The sequence below is a fragment of the Vipera berus genome (genome assembly GCF_964194415.1).
Source record: "Vipera berus genome assembly, contig: HAP1_SCAFFOLD_152, whole genome shotgun sequence".
In the NCBI taxonomy this organism is placed as follows: Eukaryota; Metazoa; Chordata; class Lepidosauria; order Squamata; family Viperidae; genus Vipera; species Vipera berus.
In genome coordinates, this window is record NW_027673561.1 from 27,483 (window position 1) to 48,487 (window position 21,005).

General features: G+C 49.6%; 1 protein-coding gene and 1 long non-coding RNA gene across 6 annotated transcripts in view; one reads left to right on the forward strand and one right to left on the reverse strand.

The window, feature by feature from the left end:
• LOC308679312 (transmembrane 9 superfamily member 4-like) overlaps positions 1–21,005 on the forward strand; it is a 48,930-nt gene that overhangs the window by 18,511 nt on the left and 9,414 nt on the right. For all 5 annotated transcript variants that reach the window (XR_014028754.1, XR_014028755.1, XR_014028756.1 and 2 more), the window contains exons 6-15: positions 1,618–1,741; positions 1,828–1,946; positions 7,231–7,342; positions 10,411–10,481; positions 13,553–13,685; positions 15,099–15,180; positions 15,288–15,363; positions 16,023–16,106; positions 18,485–18,660; positions 19,691–19,754. Coding sequence is in view for 2 of the 5 variants with exons in the window: in XM_081346921.1 (XP_081203047.1) it covers positions 1,618–1,741; positions 1,828–1,946; positions 7,231–7,342; positions 10,411–10,481; positions 13,553–13,685; positions 15,099–15,180; positions 15,288–15,363; positions 16,023–16,106; positions 18,485–18,660; positions 19,691–19,754 (1,041 nt within the window). In the remaining 3 variants the exon portion in view is untranslated. The remainder of the gene's footprint in view (positions 1–1,617; positions 1,742–1,827; positions 1,947–7,230; positions 7,343–10,410; positions 10,482–13,552; positions 13,686–15,098; positions 15,181–15,287; positions 15,364–16,022; positions 16,107–18,484; positions 18,661–19,690; positions 19,755–21,005) is intronic.
• On the reverse strand, positions 9,719–16,092 carry LOC308679313. The gene is made up of 3 exons (XR_014028757.1): positions 15,999–16,092; positions 11,617–11,831; positions 9,719–10,459 (listed from the first exon to the last, which is right to left on the reverse strand). It is a non-coding gene; the product is annotated as an uncharacterized lncRNA (long non-coding RNA).

A 21,005-nucleotide genomic window follows, 5' to 3' on the forward strand; every position in this document is an offset into this window, starting at 1 on the left:
TTGGGGCAGCCCCTCAAATACTGGGGTACTGCTATCATGTCTCCCCTGGTCCTTCTTTTCTCTAGACTGGCCATACCCAATTCCGGCAACCGTTCTTAGTATCTTTTTGTCTCCAGGTCTTTAATCATCTTAGTCGCTCTTCTTTGCACTTTAAATCTCTCCTTCAAAGGGATGGGGGGGGTTTCAAAGCTCATTCATTGGCCCTGTTTGCAGGGAGGGGGTTGGTTTTAAAATGCTGATTTGGTGTGCTCCGAAGGGCCCTCCGTGAAAGAGCCCCCTTGTCAAAGATCTCCTTGCAGACAGAAGAGAAAGCAAAGCCATATAGCCACAGGAAAACTCGCCATGGGACAAGAGTTACACTAATATCAAAAAAAGGTGGAATAGAATCATTAAAGAGCAGGTGCCAAAGGAGGGATGAATAGAATAGAATAGAATAGAATAGAATAGAATAGAATAGAATAGAATAGAATAGAATAGAATAGAATAGAATAGAATTAGAATAGAATAGAATAGAATAGAATAGAATAGAATAGAAAATAGAGCTGGAAGGGACCTTGGAGGTCTTCTAGTCCAGCCCCCTGCTCAGGCAGGAGAACCTATACCATCTCAGACAGGTCACTGTCCAGTCTCTTCTTGAAAATTTCCAGTGATGGAGTGCCCACAATTTCTGGTGGCAAGCTGTTCCACCGGTTGATTGTTCTCACTGTCAGGAAGTTTCTCCTTAATTCCAGGTTGCTTCTCTCTTTGATCAGTTTCCATCCATTGTTTCTCGTCCTTCCCTCTGGTGCTTTGGAGAATAATTTGACCCCGCTCGTCTTTGTGGCAGCCCCTCAGATACTGGAACGCTGCTATCATGTCTCCCCTATTTTTTCTTTTCTTTAGACTGGCTGAACCCAAGTCCCGCAGTCGTCCTTTGTATGTTTTAGTCTCCAGGCCTTTGATCATCTTAGTTGCTCTTCTCTGAACTTTTTCCAAGGTCTCAACTTCGGTAAAGGTTCCCCCGCACACGCGTGCTAGTCGTTTCCGAAGAGCCAGCGCTTGTCCGATGACGTCTCCGTGGTCATGTGGCCGGCATGACTAGACGCCAGAGGCACACAGAACGCTGTTACCTTCCCACCGGAGTGGTCCCTATTTTTCTACTTGCATTTTTACGTGCTTTCGAACTGCTAGGTTGGCAGAAGCTGGGACGAGTAACAGGCGCTCACTCTGCTACGAGGCGCTCGGGATTCGACCCGCCAGACTGCCGACCTTCTGATCAACAAGCTCAGCGTCCTAATCCACTGAGCCACCGCGTCCCTTATAGATACTGTAGATAGCTAACCTTTATTGTCATTTTTTTTTACTGTGGGCACACTGGCACACATTAAAAATTTAGTTGCTTGCTCCCAAAGTGTGCGCATACATAACACCCATTTACACTTCCTTCCTCCCTGTTTACTACATTATCCAGATTATATTATAACTCCGGAATATATTTGCCACATGTATTTCTGTATGGGGAATCCTCATCTTACGACCACAGTCCAGCCCAAAATTTCTGTTGCGCGGCACTCGTGGCGAGTTGTGCCCTTCCGCTGCCCCTCCTGCTAACGTGTGTTTCCCCGTCCTCTCTTCTAGTTCTTCCTGCACAACCATCTTTCCTTCATCCTTTACTACCACAGAGAGGAGGTGGAGGAGAGCCAGGAGCCCACCTATCGGGTGGTTCGCTTCGAGGTCATCCCGCAGAGCATCGCGCTGGCAGGTGAGAGGGCTGCCCTGGACCCATTGCAGGAGGAACTTGGGGCCAAAGAAAGACTGGCTCTGCTCACCCTCTTCTTTGCTCCGCAGATATGAAGGTGGACGAGAAGGGGGTCTGTGTCCTGCCCGAAGCTGCCAGCGCCTCCGCTCAAGAAATCGACCCGAATAAGCCCAACAAGCTTTTTTTCACCTATTCTGTGCACTGGGAGGTGAGGAGTGGAGCTGGGGAGGGAAGGCCTCCATTACCTTATAATTTAGGTCAAGGCAGCAACCCCCCCCTCCTCCTTTGCTTATTTTCACCACGACAAGAACCCACCCTGTGAGGTGGGTTGGGCCGAGAGAGAATGACTGGCCCAAAGCCACCCAGCTGGCTTTCTTTCCTAAGGCAGGACTAGAACTCACAGCCGCCTGGTGATTGGCCCAAAGTCACCCAGCCGGCCTTCACGCCTAAGGCGGGACTAGAACTCACTGTCTCCTGGGGGTTTGCCCAAGTCACCCAGTTGGCTTTCACGCCTAAGGCAGGACTACAACTCACCATCTCCAGATGATTGGCCCAAAGTCACCCAGCTGGCTTTCATGCCTAAGGTGGGACTAGAACTCACCAACTCCTGGTGATTGGCCCAAACTTGCCCAGCTGGTCTTCGTGCCTAAGGCGGGACTAGAACTCAGAATCTCCTAGTTTCCAAGCCAGTTCCTTAACCACTACACCAAGCTAGTTCTCAGCTTTCAGTGCTTTCTCTGGATCTCTAAAAATGGCCCTGCGAGCTGAGACTTTCTACTCAAACACTCTTTCCCTGGGTGAGACCATTGTCCAGAGCAGGGGTCTTCAAACGTGGCCCTCTGATGACTGGTGGACTTCAACTCCCAGAATTCCTCAGCTAGTGTGCACGCTGGCTGAGGAATTCTGGGAGTTGAAGTCCACCAGTCATCAAAGGGTCACAGTTCCCTCACGCTGGCTGAGGAATTCTGGGAGTTGAAGTCCACCAGTCATCAAAGGGTCACAGTTCCCTCACGCTGGCTGAGGAATTCTGGGAGTTGAAGTCCACCAGTCATCAAAGGGTCACAGTTCCTTCACGCTGGCTGAGGAATTCTGGGAGTTGAAGTCCACCAGTCATCAAAGGGTCACAGTTCCCTCACGCTGGCTGAGGAATTCTGGGAGTTGAAGTCCACCAGTCATCAAAGGGTCACAGTTCCCTCACGCTGGCTGAGGAATTCTGGGAGTTGAAGTCCACCAGTCATCTAAGGGTCACAGTTCCCTCACGCTGGCTGAGGAATTCTGGGAGTTGAAGTCCACCAGTCATCAAAGGGTCACAGTTCCCTCACGCTGGCTGAGGAATTCTGGGAGTTGAAGTCCACCAGTCATCAAAGGGTCACAGTTCCCTCACGCTGGCTGAGGAATTCTGGGAGTTGAAGTCCACCAGTCATCAAAGGGTCACAGTTCCTTCACGCTGGCTGAGGAATTCTGGGAGTTGAAGTCCACCAGTCATCAAAGGGTCACAGTTCCCTCACGCTGGCTGAGGAATTCTGGGAGTTGAAGTCCACCTGTCATCAAAGGGTCACAGTTCCCTCACGCTGGCTGAGGAATTCTGGGAGTTGAAGTCCACCAGTCATCAAAGGGTCACAGTTCCCTCACGCTGGCTGAGGAATTCTGGGAGTTGAAGTCCACCAGTCATCTAAGGGTCACAGTTCCCTCACGCTGGCTGAGGAATTCTGGGAGTTGAAGTCCACCAGTCATCAAAGGGTCACAGTTCCCTCACGCTGGCTGAGGAATTCTGGGAGTTGAAGTCCACCAGTCATCAAAGGGTCACAGTTCCTTCACGCTGGCTGAGGAATTCTGGGAGTTGAAGTCCACCAGTCATCAAAGGGTCACAGTTCCCTCACGCTGGCTGAGGAATTCTGGGAGTTGAAGTCCACCTGTCATCAAAGGGTCACAGTTCCCTCACGCTGGCTGAGGAATTCTGGGAGTTGAAGTCCACCAGTCATCAAAGGGTCACAGTTCCCTCACGCTGGCTGAGGAATTCTGGGAGTTGAAGTCCACCAGTCATCTAAGGGTCACAGTTCCCTCACGCTGGCTGAGGAATTCTGGGAGTTGAAGTCCACCAGTCATCAAAGGGTCACAGTTCCCTCACGCTGGCTGAGGAATTCTGGGAGTTGAAGTCCACCAGTCATCAAAGGGTCACAGTTCCCTCACGCTGGCTGAGGAATTCTGGGAGTTGAAGTCCACCAGTCATCAAAGGGTCACAGTTCCCTCACGCTGGCTGAGGAATTCTGGGAGTTGAAGTCCACCAGTCATCAAAGGGTCACAGTTCCCTCACGCTGGCTGAGGAATTCTGGGAGTTGAAGTCCACCAGTCATCAAAGGGCCACAGTTCCCTCACGCTGGCTGAGGAATTCTGGGAGTTGAAGTCCACCAGTCATCAAAGGGCCACGTTTGAAGACCCCTGGTGCTAGAGGAAGGTTCGGTTGGAGCTCTCCGTTGGGGCAGAGACCTGTCCTGGGGGGTCAACCACAGAAGCTGTCAGTTTTCCTGGACGACTCGGCCCACAAGCTTGTTCAGGGTGAAATGTTAACGTTGGGTGTTCCGGGCTGCATTTTCAGCCCTGGGAGCAAGAGATTGCAAAATCCTGGCAGCCCGACTGCATTCCTTCTGTGCCCGCAGAGACTCATCCTGTATGGGAGGGAGGGGGAATTCCAGCACCATCAGCCACTGCTGTGCCTGTTGGGTTTTAGAGGGGAGGGACCCAGAGGAACAACCCTTTACTTGCATTCAGTTCCTGGCCGCCTCCTCCTCCTCCTCCTCCTCCTCCTCCTCCTCCTCCTTCCTCCTCCTCTTTACTCTCCACCTCCTCCCTCTTCTCTTTCTCTCTCTCTCTCTCTCCTGTGTGTGTGTGTGTGTGTGTGTGTGTGTGTGTGTGTGTGTGTCTTCAAACCTGGCAACCTTAAGACTTGTGGACGTGGCTGGCCAAGGAACACCAGGAGCCAAAGTCCACAATTTTAAAGTTGCCACGTTTGGTATTTAATTCCAACTCGGATTTACAGCTCAGAGGCTTCTCTTTTTTTAAAAAAAAAAAGTTTTTCAATACATTTTATCTTTAACAACCCCTCCCCACCCACCCCCTTCCCAACCCTACCCAACCCTCTCCCCCTCCCCCTCCCCTTCCCCCCTCCCCTTCCCCAACTTCCCAGAGCTAAATACAAGGTATAAAAGTAAAAACAATCATAAACAACCATATGCTAACAACAATAAAGTCTGTCGCACTTTAGCTCTTATAAAATGACTACAAGCAATACAAATATCACATCAATACTTATTCAAATGCTAAATGAAACTTTTTAGTCCCATAAGCTCAGAGGCTTCTCGATGTCTCCCCCAAATTGCGTTTATACCTCCATTGAACACCCGAGAGCCACTGTTATAGTTAAATACTTATTGCTAGTCAGCAAACCCAAGCATTGGCATGTCCAGATGCCAATTTTTTGTCCACCCAGAATGCACCATGGTAAAAATAGGGCTCTAAATCAGCCACATCCACACCCTCCTGGTTTTGGGTTGGTAGCCCACAAACTATTTTGGCTTCTAAGACCTAAGGAAAGATTGTGAGCATTCTCGGAATTGGGCAACTACATAGATAGTCCTCATCTTACAATCTTATTGATTTATTGATCAAATTTTAAAATCTCCTTCAGAGAGGTACTCTGGGCGGTGCACAGATAACATAAAAGCAGCATATGTAATTTCGATTTAGTGACATTTTAAAAAAGGCAAGGAGGATTAATTTTTAAGGTTAAACGTGAGTTAAAATGTGGGAGGGAGGATTTCAAGGTGCTAACCATCCCTATTGCTATGGGCTCCTCTGCATTTTAATAATGATGATGATGATGGAAGGGACCTTGGAGGTCATCTAGACCAACCCCCTGCTCGAGAACATGGCCCTCTACCATTTCAGACAAATGGTTGTCCAATTTCTTCTTAAAAGCCTCCAGTGTTGGAGCATTCACCGCTTCTGGAGGCAGGTTGCTCCACTGGTTGATTGTTCTCACTGTCAGGAAGTTTCTCCTTAGTTCCAGGTTGCTTCTCTCCTTGGTGAGTTTCCATCCGTCGCTTCTTGTCCTGCCTTTGGGTGCTTTGGAGAACAGCTTGACTCCCTCTTCTTTGGGGCATCCCTTTAGATGTTGGAAGACTACTATCATGTCATTCTTGCCTCCCTAAAGCTTTATATATATATATTTTAAATCTTTTAACTCTAAAATTTTAATTTGTACATACCGCTTTTATATGTTAGTACAGGGAGGCCTCAGCGTGCAACTGTTCATTTAGTGGGCCTTCAAAGTTACAAAAAAATGTCCACTTTTCACACATAACAACCGTTGCAGCATCCCCCTGGTCACTTGATCCAAATTCAAACCCTTGGCAACTGGCTCCTAGTTATGACAGTCGCAGTCTTCCCTGCGATCCCCTTTTGCTACGAACTGACCAGCAAAGCCAGAGGAGGGAGCCAGATTCACTTAACGACCATGTGACTCACTTAAGAACCGCAGCAGTTCACTTAACAACTGGGGCAAGAAAGGTCATAAAACGGGTCAAAACTCACTGGACAGCTGGCTTGCTTAGCGACAGAAATGTCGCGCTCAGCTGCAGTCGTAAGTCAAAGACTGCTTGTTCTATTTGTACAGCACTCAAAGTCCCTTTTTTGAGGGAGATAGGCAGTTCAGAAAGGTGAAATACAAAACACACCTGAGGCCGTGCCACCTAGGGCAGGGGTAGGCAACCTTGGCTCTTTTGTGACTCGTGGACTTCAACTCCCAGAATTCCTGAGCCAGCCAAGCTGAGGGGAAAGGGAGAGGTTTCCAAGCTGAGCCATGCTGGCTGAGGAATTCTGGGAGTTGAAGTCCACAAGTCATGAAGGGGCCATAGTTCCCCCAGGCTGGCTCAGGAATTCTGGGAATTGAAATCCACGAGTCATGAGGGGGCCATAGTTCCCCCAGGCTGGCTCAGGAATTCTGGGAGTTGAAGTCCACCAGCCATGAGGTGGCTGTGGTTCCCCCATGCTGGCTCAGGAATTCTGGGAGTTAAAGTCCACAAGTCTTCAAAGGGGGCCATAGTTCCCCCATGCTGGCTCAGGAATTCTGGGAGTTGAAGTCCACAAGCCATGAGGTGGCTGTGGTTCCCCCATGCTGACTCAGGAATTCTGGGAGTTGAAGTCCGCAAGTCATGAGGGGGCCATAGTTCCCCCATGCTGGCTCAGGAATTCTGGGAGTTGAAGTCCAGGAGTCATGAGGGGGCCATAGTTCCCCCATGCTGGCTCAGGAATTCTGGGAGTTGAAGTCCAGCAGTCATCAAAGAGCATGGCTTGGAGAAGCGTGCTGAAAGGGGGTTTGAGGGCCCTTCTTAAAAGCAGCCATCCCTGAATCGGGAAAAGTTGCTTGGCCAGCTTTTAGCAGGGCTCCTACGGAACCGTCTCTTCCTTCCTTCCCCCCCCCTTTTGTTTTCCAGGAGAGTGACATCAAGTGGGCTTCCCGGTGGGACACTTACCTCACCATGAGTGACGTCCAGATCCATTGGTTTTCCATCGTGAACTCCGTGGTGGTGGTCTTCTTCCTTTCAGGTGAGAAGGGAGGCAGGCTGGGGGATTTCGGATGTGGAGACTGCCCTTTCAAACCCCCACGGGACAGAGTACCAGAACAACAGACTCGGAAGGGACCTTGGAGGTCATCTAGTCCAGTGTTTTTCAACCACTGTTCCGCGGCACACTAGTGTGCCGCGAGATGTTGCCTGGTGTGCCGTGGGAAAAATTGAAAAGTAATTATAAAATACTTTCTTTGTGTTTATTTGATTCCTATTCAAGAGAATTACTTTATATATAGTCAATATAGGCACAGAGTTAAATTTTTTAACATTTTCTAATGGTGGAGTGCCTCGTGATTTTTTTCATGAAACAAGTGTGCCTTTGCCCAAAAAAGGTTGAAAAACACTGATCTAGTCCAACCCTCTGCTCGAGCAGAAGACCCATTCCAGACATAATGGCTGTCCAGTCTGTTCTCTTCCAGTTGTGGAAACAAGTCGTTCCATTGAAAGAGAAGAAGAAGGGGGGGGTAAAAGGAGGAGGAGGACCAACAGAATAACAAGAGTTGGAAGGGACCCTGGAGGTCATCTAGTCCAACCCTCTGCTCAAGCAGAAGACCCATTCCAGACATAATGGCTGTCCAATCTCTTCTTAAAAACATCCAGTGATGGCGCACCCACAACTTCTGGAGTCGAGATATTTTTAAAAGAACCCAAAAGTAAAATTAAACTGATAATAATAATTCGGAGCAAAAACCAATAGCTAATTTTTGAAATAAAAACCAAGCTCAGAAGCCTCCAGTTCGGCTGCTGGGAATCTACCAGTTCCCGGCCAGTTCAGCTCTTCCCACTGTCTCTTTCATCTTATTTTACTGATCGATATAGTCGTCATATTTTAAAAACCATTCGTCTCCTTCCCAGAGTGACTCTGGGCAGCGTGCAAATAAAATATTACAACACGTATATAAAATTTAAAATTCAAAAAGCAAAAATTGAATAAAAAACCAGAATGAAGGTTAATTTAAAGGCGGAGGGAGGGGTTTCAGGATTTGGGGTCACAGATCAGTTCACCTTCCTTTTTTGTTGCTTTGTCATTATTTATTTGGCTGGGCAGGGCCCATTTTACAGGCCTTAGCAGGTGTTTTACCTGCCCAAAGCAAATTACCTGAGACAGGATAGACAAGTAGCTCCAATCCTGGCAACTTTAAGACTTGTGGACTTCAACTCCCAGAATTCTTCAGCCAGCCTTCTCTTAGACCAGAGGTCTCCAACCTTGACAGCTTTAAGGCTTGTGGACTTCAACTCCCAGAATTCCTCAGCCAGACTTCTCTTAGACCAGAGGTCTCCAAACTTGACAGCTTTAAGGCTTGTGGACTTCAACTCCCTGGCTGGGGAATTCTGGGAGTTGAAGTCCACATGTCTTAAAGTTGCCAAGGTTGGAGACTTGAGAGCATTTGAAAGCCTGGGGATCTTTCATTAAGCCAAAGGACCCAAACATCAAGCACTGCACTGAGGAAACTAGTGGTTTACGTAGGAGTAAATTGTTGGTGAACACCCATGTGCTGGAAAAAAAAAACAGGAAGGCGGATACCTCAAACAGCAGCCCCTGAGATGCAGGGATGGCATAACAGATGGATGTTAATTAATTAATTACTTCATTGATGATATTCCCTCCTGGAGGTGGTTAATGGCTTCGGAGGGGATTCTGCCTCCACCTCCTGGTGTATTTCTTCCTTCCTTAGCCATCTTTGTTAAGCTTTAATGTTTATTGTCTTCATGTTTTAATGTTTACTGAGAGAATATTTGTAGCTCAGGGTTGAACGGCGGGGTCCTTGGTGGTCTTTGAGCTGGTTGCTAGCACTGATGATGTTACCCAGTTGGGTCATGAAACGTTTGCAAGAAATCAATCTCAGAGAGCACCAGGGACTATACAGTCATCGTTCTCCTCCTCCTCCTCCTCCTCTTCCTCTTCCTCCTCTCCACACACTCACCTCCCTTCTAGCACTGATGATGTTACCTACTTGGGTCATGAAACGTCTGCCAGAAAACTGAGCTCAAGAGATCACTAAGGACCCCACAGTTCTCCTCCTCCTCCTCCATCTCCCTTCTAGCCCTGATGATGTTCCCTAGCTGGGTCATGAAAGGTCTGCAAAAAAACCATCAAGCTCAGAGGGCACCAAGGACCCCACAGTCCTCCTCCTCCTTCTCCTCCTCCTCTTCCTCCTCCTCCTCCTCCATCACTGCAACCTCCTCCTTCCTCCTCCTCCTGCCCTACACCAACCCCCTTCCCTTCTAGCACTGATAACGTTCCCTAGTTGGGTAATGAAATGTCTGCAAGAAAACAATAAAGCTTAGAGAGCACCAAGGACCCCACAGTCCTCCTCCTCCTCCTCCTCCTCCACCCCCCTTCTAGCACTGATGATGTTACCTAGTTGGGTAATGAAATGTCTGCAAGAAAACAATAAAGCTCAGAGAGCACCAAGGACCCCAAAGTCCTCCTCCTCCTCCTCCTCCTCTCCACGCACTCACCTCCCTTCTAGCATTGATGATGTTACCCTGTTGGGTAATGAAATGTCTGCAAGAAAACCATCAAGCTCAGAGGGCACCAAGGACCCCATAATCCTTTCATTTCTTCTTTCTTTCTTTCTTTCTTTCTTTCTTTCTTTCTTTCTTTCTTTCTTTCTTTCTTCCTTCCTTCCTTCCTTCCTTCCTTCCTTCCTTCCTTCCTTCCTTCCTTCCCTCCTCCCTTCCCTCCTCCTCTTCTCCTCTCTTCAAGCCCCTCTCCCTTCTAGCATTGATGAAGTTACCTAGTTGGGTCATGAAATCTCTGCAAGAAAACAGCCAAGCTCAGAGGGCACCAAAGACCCCTCACTCCTCCTCCTCCTCCCCCCCAGCACATTTTATTTGTTTGATAGTGTTGTTTTTCTCTTCTGAACTGCGTGGGGCCCCCTGATGCCAAGACGGGCGGCATATCCATTTAACGACCTATCTCAGTCGTGAGCACCGGCAGTGGCGCTTCAGGATCGGCTGGGAAGCTGCAGCATGGCTGCCCCTCCTGGAGCGCCTCGGATGGGGGGCAGACCTACTTCTTCCTGGCTTTCTCTTTTGCAGGCATTCTCAGCATGATTATCATCCGGACTCTCCGGAAAGACATTGCCAACTACAACAAGGAAGACGACATTGTACGTTAAGCTTGTTCTGCGGCAGGGATGGGGCTCTCTGTCTCGGGGGGGGGCAGGCGTTGGGGGGAGCACTGGCAAAGGATGGAGGCTTCTCTTGCAGTTGAGAGAAGCTCCTGAAGGATTTTCCTGCTTCCTGGTTTGGGTCGAGAGCCATCTGACTGACCTTAAACCTCTAAATCAGGGGTCTTCAAACCTGGCCCTTTGATGACGGGTGGACTTCAACCCACAGAGTTCCTTAGCCAGGCACGCTGGCTGAGGAATTCTGGGAGTTGAAGTCCACCCGTCATGAAAGGGCCACGTTTAAAGACCCCTGGCCTACACAGGCTTCCTCGTTGTGAACTAACAACCAGAGGAAGTTGATTGCATTAGAACAGGGGTCTCCAAACTCGGCAACTTTAAGGCTTGTGGACTTCAATTCCCAGGATTCCTGGCTGAGGATTTCTGGGAGTTGAAGTCCACCCGTCATAAAAGGGACAAGTTTAAAGACCCCTGCTCTAAATAGAGACGATCCTAGGCTCCATTTGTTGAGAAAGGGATGATAGGTGTATCGCAGACACCTATGGGCACCTAAAGGGCATTGGGAAAGGGAACATTTTATTTCCAGGTGCCCAAACACTTTCTGCCCGGACGGAGAAATTATGGAGACTAGAAGCTTCATCGGCTTGCAAATGGGCTGCTCGGAGACGGAGCACCCCATTCACAAGCAGATGAAGTTTCCGTTGGGTTCAGCTGGACACTGTCGGCCCCTGCATGCTCACCGCTGTTTGTGCTGGCCACACGCATGCACACACACACACACACATGCACACCGGCCTTATTTTTGGGGTAGGGCTTATATTAGGCCCATCCCCAAAAATTAGGCCCAGGGCTTTATTTATGGGAAAACACGGTAGTTGTGAACAGTTTTTGGCAAAAACTTGCCTAACTCACGGGTCACGTGATCCTGCGATGCTGTGAAAGGACATAAAATGGGGGCTGGTTGCCGTGGGCCTGAAATACGTCATGCGACCACAGCCCTTGGCACTTCAGAACTGGGTGGTTTAAGCATGTTGGGAGGAGGGAGGGAGGGAGGGAGGGAGGGTCTGTCGTAGGTTTGAGCGGTCATTAAGCAACCGGTCATAAGTCGAGGACTTACCTGTAACTCAGTTCAGGAGCATCTCAGCAATACGTCCTTGTGTCTTGCCAGAAACGGGGTGTTCCAGAGGCAGGCTGGCTGGACTGCAGCAGAATTGGGGTGTCCCGGAGGTGCTTTTTTTCCCCTAAAGGCAAATTGGCCTTTCTTGGGTTGTCGTTTTTTCCTTTGAAAATGTTTCGCTTCTCATCCCGAGAAGCTTCTTCGGTTCTGACTGGCTGGAGGGGAACGGGAGGATTTGCTGATTTACTTATTGGAAGGATATACACTAGTGGCCAGAATTGTGGAAACCTTTTGGGGAAAGTGTACGGTAGAAACGCCATTTTTGGTTACGTTTCCACCCGTTTCCCTTCTAATTTCTTTACAACTGCAGCCTCGTTCACTTAGTAATACTGTTTTACATGACTTTCTGGGCGACCGTTCAACTCTTTGCACCACTACTTTAATTTTATCGCGTTTTGCAAGCTCACTAAATCAAAGAACACACACAAAAAAAAACCCAGCCGACTTGACAGCGATCGTATAACACGATCATATAACACACTGACAAATGTCCTCCTCCCAGCTTCAATACACAACATCAATAACCGGATCCTACTGTGATCTGATTGGCTCATTGTCAAAGCAAGATGACACCTGATTGGCTCTCTCAACACTCACGCTCATTGGCTACAATCGGATGAAGGAAAGCTACCTGAGATCAACCTGAGCAAGTTGTGCTTCCTTTTTCTGGTTATTTGGCTATCACTTTTCAGAGAATACAGTACAGATAATTGAGCAAACTACGTTGCGTTACATTCTTCGTTAAATTATCTTTCCATTCATATATAATTTTATGATAAAGGTAAAGGTTCCCCCGCACGTGCGTGCTAGTCGTTTCCGACTCTAGGGGCCGGTGCTCATCTCCGTTTCAAAGCCAAAGAGCGAGCGCTTGTCCGAGGACGTCTCCGTGGTCATGTGGCCGGCATGACTAGACGCCAAAGGCGCACGGAACGCTGTTACCTTCCCACCGGAGTGGTCCCTATTTTTCTGCTTGCATTTTTTACGTGCTTTCGAACTGCTAGGTTGGCAGAAGCTGGGACGAGTAACAGGTGCTCACTCTGCTACGCGGCACTCGGGATTCGACCCGCCAAACTGCGGACCTTCTGATTGACAAGCTCAGCGTCCTAACCCACTGAGCCACCGCGTCCCTTAATTTTATGGTACTACTCCAAAAAAAAAAGTGGTGTTATTATTAGCCACCAAACCTCACAAATACACTTTTCCCAAAGGTTTCCACAATTTTGGCCACTACTGCAAATGGAAGGACTGGCTATAAATGGAAATGAATGGAAGGTAGTCCTCAACATAGGACCACGGTTGAGCCCAGAATTGTTATGTCGCTAAGCGAGATGTTTCTTAAGTGAATCTTGCCCCAAAGTGAATCACCCCAGCTGTTAAGTTGGTCACACGGTCATTAAGCGAATCTGGCTTCCCCCGTCGACTGTGCCGGTCAGAAAGTCACAAAAGGGGATCACGTGACCCCGGGACGCTGCGACCGTCATAAGTACGAGTCCGTTGCCAAGTGTCCGAATGTAAATCACGCGATCCTGTGGGGGATGCTGCAACGGTCGTGTGAAAAGCAGTCACTAAATGAACTGCTGTAAGTCAGGGGACTATGTTTGTTCGTTCATTCATTCATTTAATCCTACCCTTCCCCTGGCGTCAGTTAGAACTGAAGAAGCTTCTTCGGATGAGAAGCGAAAGGTTTCCAAAAGAAAAGGGGGGAAAAAACCCAAACCCAAGAAAGTCCAGTTGCCTTTTTGGACAAAAAGCACCTCTGGGACAAGCATGACTTGTGTGTGTGTGTGTGTGTGTGTGTAAAAAAGTAAATGTGTAAAAAGGGGAGGTTTGTCGCAGGCTGCCGGCTCACCGTGTGGCCCTCTTTCCCCCCCTGCAGGAAGACACCATGGAGGAATCCGGGTGGAAGTTGGTGCACGGGGACGTCTTCCGGCCTCCACAGTATCCCATGATCCTCAGTTCCCTGCTGGGCTCCGGCATCCAGCTCTTCTGCATGATCCTGATTGTGATTTGTGAGTACGGCCCGGCAGGCGTTTCCCCACATGGAGAGGCCGGGGGATCTCAAAACCCGGGCAGAGCCGGGCACTTAGTCCCCCGCCGGTCTTCTTTCCCGGCCTCTTCCAGGGGCACAAAATGGCAGCTGCCGACTCCTCCAGGCACGCAGCCACCTGCTTGCCTGGGCTTTGTGGCCCCAAGGGACCTCAGCGCTGCTTCCAAAACACAAGCATGATGCCCCTCTGTGCCCTTCCTCTCCTCCTCCTCCTCCTCTTCTCTACATCCTCCTCCTCTCTACTTAACATCCTCTACTTCTCCTCCTCTCTACTTATCATCCTCTACTTCTCCTCTTCTCTACTTCTCCTCCTCCTCTCTACTTATCCTCCTCTACTCCTCCTGCTCTTCTCTACTTATCCTCCTCCTTCTCCTCTACTTATCCTCTCTACTTATCCTCCTCCTGTCTACTTCCCTTCCTCTTCTCTCTACTTCTCCACCTCCTCTTCCTCTTCTCTACTCATTCTCCTCCTCCTCCTCCTCCTCCTATTTCCATCTCCCTTCCTTCTCATTCTCCTCCCTTCCCTTCCTCTTTACTAATCCTCCTTTACTAATCCTCCCCTTCCCTTCCCATCAAGATATCCATCTCCACTTCCATTCCCTGTTGCATCTGCCTGCCCGTGTGTGGAACTAGAACTCTGTCGCCTGGTTTCTAGGCCAGCATCATCACCACGACACCAAACAGGCTTTGTCAGAGCACGTACAGTCTTATTGTGCGAGATAACCCAGGAGTAAACACAGTAAACAGTGGTCTATATTAAATGGTGGCTTATCTTACACTATTTACAATATTATGCACCAGGAACAGAATAATACATGTGCTAATACAGCAGGATCCAACAAACCACAATTACAGCAGGAAACAGAAGAGAGAGAATCCACCAGCAGAGTCTTCCCTTTACACAAAGGCTCTTAAAGAGACACAGACCCTGCTGAGTCATTCTCATCCTTACATTACATCTTACATCCCACACTCCAGAAGCTGGTTAGCTGCCAGATCAATATCTTGACAAGGCTCCCCTAGAAATCCCTTATCCTTCCCTGCATCCCTTCTGGTCCTGCCCGTCTCGTTTGCCACCCACCGCGCGTTGCCTCGGCTGCTGTGCCCACTCCCCTCTCTTTCTCCCTGGGATTCCCGGGCCTACTTCTTCAGCGGGTTGCGGCGTTCCACCTCAATGGGACCGCCAGACCTCCCAACATAGCCTGAAGGCTTCTGCACGTAGAAATACAGGCTTTGAATTGCAGCTGGTTTGGGGGGGGTTGGGGGGGAAAAGAACACCTCCCAGAGGAACGGATCCTGGCCCGCCCGCGGCTTTGTGCGACCCCGAGGAGAGCAGCCTTTTGCAAAACCCTGACGCTTCCCTCTTGCTCTCCAGTTGTGGCCATGCTGGGGATGCTGTCTCCCTCCAGCCGGGGGGCTCTGATGACCACCGCCTGCTTCCTCTTCATGTTCATGGGGTGAGTGCAGTTGCTGCCTGCCCCCCCCTTTCTCCCGGGGGGCCGAGGGGTCTGGAAAGGGAGGGGAGTAACCCTGCTCTCTCTTCGCTCCCCTGCCTGGCGCACAGGGTCTTCGGGGGATTCTCGGCCGGCCGTTTGTACCGCACCCTCAAAGGGCATCGGTGGAAGAAAGGGGCCTTCTGCGTGAGTGGAGCTGCTGCCTCTGGGTGGGGAGGGGGAAGGGGTTTTTTTGGGGGGGGGCTCTAGGTCAGGACAAAAAGGTGGGGCCTAACTGGGGCTGGACAGGAAGAGGAAATCCCTTGGGGAAAGCTTGTTGCAAGTGACTCACGTAACTGTCTCGTTTAGCAACACAACCTCTGGGCTAAATTGTGTGTCATAGGTCTAGGACAAGGGTAGGCCACCTTGGCTCTTTTATGACTGGTGGACTTCAACTCCCAGAATTCCTGAGCCAGCCATGCTGAGGCAAAAGGGAGAGGTTTCCAAGCTGAGCCATGCTGGCTCAGGAATTCTGGGAGTTGAAGTCCGCAAGTCATGAGGGGGCCATAGTTTCCCCATGCCGGCTCAGGAATTCTGGGAGTTGAAGTCCACGAGTCATGAAGGGGCCATAGTTCCCCCATGCCGGCTCAGGAATTCTGGGAGTTGAAGTCCACGAGTCATAAAAGAGCCAAGGTTGCCTACCCCTGGCCTAGGACTCCCTGTACTTGCTCCGTTCTTCATGCTGACTTAAGCATTGGGGAAAGAAGAATTGGAGCCCTTTGGCTGCCTGGCACACAAACAGGGGTGGCCCCAGAAGATCTCCGCAGCTGGAGCCCACTAACCTTGGTTTATTCTTTGCCTCGCAGACCGCCATGCTGTATCCCGGGGTCGTCTTTGGCATATGCTTCATCCTGAATTGTTTCATCTGGGGCAAACACTCCTCGGGGGCGGTAGGTCTCACCTGTGGTTTACTCCTCTCTGTGATGTGGGTCTGAGAGAGAAATCTCAAAGGTGCTTTCTCAGGAGGCAACTGGATTTTCTTGTTTTTCCTTGAAGATGTTTCGCTTCTCATCCCAGGAGCTTCTTCAGTTCTGACCGAATGGTGGGGAATGTATGCTCCTTGCAGACAGCTGGTCATTTGTACTCTCTCTGAGAGTCGTTGAGGCCACCTGGGGGTTTTCTTGTGTCCTCAGGGTCACCTGAGTGGTGCATGTGTGTGTGGAGCCTTCTTGGAATCACTGCAAGGGGTGTGTTGTAGACCAGAGATAGATGACGTTGTATCCCTCCCCCTCTGTTGAGAGAGGGCCCTTTAATTTTGATCTAGATCAGGGCTCCCCAACCCCGCTTCGTGGACTGGTACTGTTATGATTACTTGCCAGCCAGTGGATCCGGCAGCTGAGTCTGAAGAATCAGAGGAGGAGGAGGAGGAGGGTCCTGGAGTGACATCAGAGTCAGAGGAAGGCTCTGAGGAGCTCCGAGACTCACAGTCGGACGAGGAGCCCGGCCCCTCTACTCACGCTCAGGCTGTGACACAGCTGTGCTGGGAGCCTGAGTTGGGCAGCGATGAAGCACAGCTGGGAGATATTCAGGATGCACGAAAGCGCCGGCAAGAGAAGCAAGTAGAACAGAGGGATGCAGTGGAGCGGCTCCAAAGTCAAAGGAGAAGGCATTAGGAAGCCACACCTGGGCTGCATTATAAAAGGGGAGGTGTGGGAGGTGCTGGTTGCCAAAGGCAGCCGTTCATGTTGAGGATGGAGTTTCTGTGGACTGAGTTCGTTCGCCTTGGACGTTGACTCAGGTCTGTGAGAATAAAAGGGGTTGGGTTTTTTTTTGCGGTTCCTATCTGTTTCTTGGAAGAGGGGTTTCTCCTTCTGAGCAGAACAAGGACTCACGTAGGCTGGGACAGAACAGGTACCGGGCCGTGGCATGTCAGCAACCGGTCCACACAAACAAGCAAAGCCCCATCCGTGGGATGCAGGCAGCACACAAAACCACGCACTCTCCGGTCTGTGGAAAAACCTTTCTCCACGGAACCGGTCCCTGGTGCCCAAAAGGTTGGGGACCTGTGAGCTAGATGGCCTCTTGGAGCCCTCTTTCAAACCAGCGGCCTTCTCTGTCCAAAAGGTGGATTTGCTGTCTTCAAAAGATCTCTGAAATGCAGATGGACAGCTGAATCTCATCCTGATGGCTTTCTCCTCCTAGCTTGTGCCACGTGCTTATGAAGCGGCGGTTTTGTTTCCCCAATGTGCCGGTTTCCTTGAAGACGTTTCGCTTCTCAACCGAGAAGCTTCCTTGGTTCTGGCAGGGGTGGTGGGGGGTGAGGAGAGGGCAGGATGGAAGGATCATGTTTCTTTGCAGCCATTTGGTTGTCTGCACGCTCTCTGAGAGCTGTTGAGGCCGTCTGGGTCTCCTCTCTCAGCAGAGGGGGAGGGAGATAATAGCCTGTCTGCTGTCTACAAAAAAGCCCTTGCACCGCTCAGGTGACCCTGAGGACGCAGGTAAACCTCCAGGTGGCCTCAGCGACTCTCAGAGAGAGTACAAATGACCGGATGACTGCAATGAATATAAATCCTTCCATCTTCCACCGTTCAGTCAGAGCTGAAGAAGCTTCTGGGGTGAGAAATTTGGCTAGTCTAAAGAAAACAAGAAATAAGGGAGACACGATATCTGAGGGGCTGCCACAAGGAAGAGGAGGGGGTCAAATTATTCTCCAAAGCACCAGAGGGAAGGATGAGAAACAACGGATGGAAACTGACCAAAGAGAGAAGCAACCTGGAATTGAGGAGAAACTTCCTGACAGTGAGGACAATCAACCAGTGGAACGGCTTGCCACCAGAAATCATGGGCGCTGCATCGCTGGAGGTTTTTAAGAAGAGACTGGACAGTCACTTGTCTGAGATGGTCTAGGTTCTCCTGCTTGAGTGGGGAGCTGGACTAGAAGACCTCTAAGGTCCCTTCCAGCTGCTATTCTATTCTATTCTCTTCCATGATTCTATTCTATTCTATTCTATTCTATTCTATTCTATTCTATTCTATTCTATTCTATTCTATTCTATTCCATTCCATGATTCTATTCTATTCTATTCTATTCTATTCTATTCTATTCTATTCTATTCTATTCTATTCTATTATTCTATTCTATTCTATTCAACAAAAAGTCCAGTTGTCATAAAAGGGCCAAGTTTGAAGACCCCTGCTTGTGGACCACAACTCCCAGAATTCCTCAGCCAGCATGCCTGGCTGAGGAATTCTGGGAGTTGAAGTCCAGAAGTCATAAAATGGCCAGGTTTGAAGACCCCTGGTCTGAGCGTCTGGCTCTGCCTTCCAGGTCCCGTTCCCCACCATGGTGGCTCTGCTCTGCATGTGGTTCGGGATTTCCTTGCCCCTGGTGTACCTGGGCTACTACTTCGGCTTCCGCAAGCAACCTTACGACAATCCCGTGCGGACCAATCAGATCCCAAGGCAGATCCCGGAGCAGAGGTGGTACATGAATCGCTTTGTGGGGTGAGTCTTCTAAGCCGGCCTCATTGCAAGTTGGGGATAGGAAGTAGAGTAGAATTACTCTACCTAGCTGCGTACTGATCCGAGTTCAGAAAAGCCTTGTGTGTTGTTAAAGTGAGGATAATAAAATAGGAGTTTATTTATTTAAGCCAGGGGTCTTCAAACTTGGCCCTTTTATGACTTGTGGACTTCAACTCCCAGAATTCCACAAGTCATAAAAGGGCCACGTTTGAAGACCCCTGATATAAACAGGATAATAAATAGCAGTTTTATTCATTTAAATAGTGGACCATCCCTTAAATAGGAGCCAGCCGTGTGCAGCAGCTGCCAAAAAAGCCAACACAGTGCTAGGCTGCATTAACAGAGGGATAGAATCAAGATCATGTGGAGTGTTAATACCACTTTACAAGGCCTTGGTAAGGCCACACCTGGAATACTGCATCCAGCTTTGGTCACCACAATGTAAAAAAGATGTTGAGACTCTAGAAAGAGTGCAGAGAAGAGCAACAAAGATGATTAGGGGACTGGAGGCTAAAACATACAAGGAACAGTTGCTGGAATTGGGTATGTGTAGTTTAATGAAGAGAAGGACCAGGGGGGACAGGATAGCAGCATTCCAATATTTGAGGGGTTGCCACAAAGAAGAGGGAGTCAAGCTACTCTCCAAAGCCAGCCAGGATAAGAAGCAACGGTGGGAAACTAATCAAGGAGAGAAGCAACCTAGAACTAAGGAGAAACTTCCTGACAGTGAGGACAATTAATCAGTGGAACTCCTTGCCTCCAGAAGTGGTGAATGCTCCAACACTGGAGGTTTTTAAAAGAGGCTGGACAGCCATTTGTCTGAAATGGTATAGGGTTTCCTGCCTGAGCAGGGGGTTGGACTAGATGACCTCCAAGGTCCCTTCCAACTTTATTATTATTTTTATAAACAGGATAGCAACATTTTATTTTACTGGTTTTATTTTAATGATCCGTTCGAACAACATCACAGGCTTCCCTAATAACTGTTTCTCCTCCCTCCCTCCCTTCCTAGGATCCTGATGGCTGGAATTCTGCCTTTTGGTGCCATGTTTATCGAACTTTTCTTCATTTTCAGCGTAAGTTCTGTGCTCCCCACCCCCCGGTTCCCAGCTGCTTTGCGCCTTTAATGCGAAATATTCCTTGCCCAGACCGAGAACTCACAACCCAGCATGGTGCTTCCTATAACACCCTCTGCTCGGGGAGACGGCTGCAGACTTGTCTCAGCGTCCCACACAAGTTCTTCTCTATTTTGGTTAGCGAATCGTTCAATTTATACGCTGACTGTCTCGTCAGCAAGAGACTCGGAGCAGCTTACAGCAGGATTTTTTTAAAAAACCAAACCTACGAAGGACAGGCAGTGCTCGTCTTACAACCACGTTGACGTTGCTAAGCGAGATACCTGTGAATTTGGCCCCGTTTTTAACCACCTCCCTTGTACCAGTTAAGCGATTTGTAGCAATTGTTAAGCGGGTCTCACGGTCGTTAAAGTGAACCTGGCTTCCCCTGTCGACTTTGCTGGTCGGAAGATTGCAAAAGGGGGATCACATGACAGACAAACACACACACACACACACACACACACACACGGGACAGTGCAAACCGTCGTAAATATGAGCCAGTTGCCAAGCAGCCGGATTTTGATTACGTGACCCCGGGGGACGCTGCAACGGTCGTAAGTGAGAAGCGGTCGTAAGTCCGTTTCTTCAGTGCCATTGGGACTTTGGATGGCCATTCGACGAACCGTCCTTAGTCCAGGGCTACCTGTATTCACATTAAAATCAATAAAATTAGCCTACAGTGGGATGATGGTGAGTTGTTTTTCACCCACTGACTCCCTCCAGCGTGCAACTGGCCCGTCCGGACCCCAGGCCGATCGGAAGAGGAGGGTCTGTGTGGATCTCACCTTGAGGGGCACCGTGCTCCAAAGGACAAGGGCCACAGCAGGAAAGAATCCTTGGCCAACTGGGTCCTACTAGAGTGGGACAAGGGGGTGAGATCTCTAGGGAGATTCTCCATCATCCAGGTCGTGGTTGTCCCAAAGGTGCTTCCTTTTGTCTCCCCCCCTTTCCCCCCCCCTCTTGGAAGACGTTTCTCTCATCCGAGATTTATACTCCCTGCGGACAGCCGGTCCTTTGCCTCCTTTTAGAGAGTCGTTGAGGCCACCTGGAGGTTTGTTTGTGTCCTCAGTTGTCCCAAACTGTTGCTTTTTCAGGAGGCGACTGGGCTGTTTTTCTTTGAAGAGGTTTTGCTTCCCATCCCAGAAGCTTCTTCAGGTTCTGACTGGATGGTGGGGAAGGGGAGGATTTATACTCCTTGCAGACAGCTGG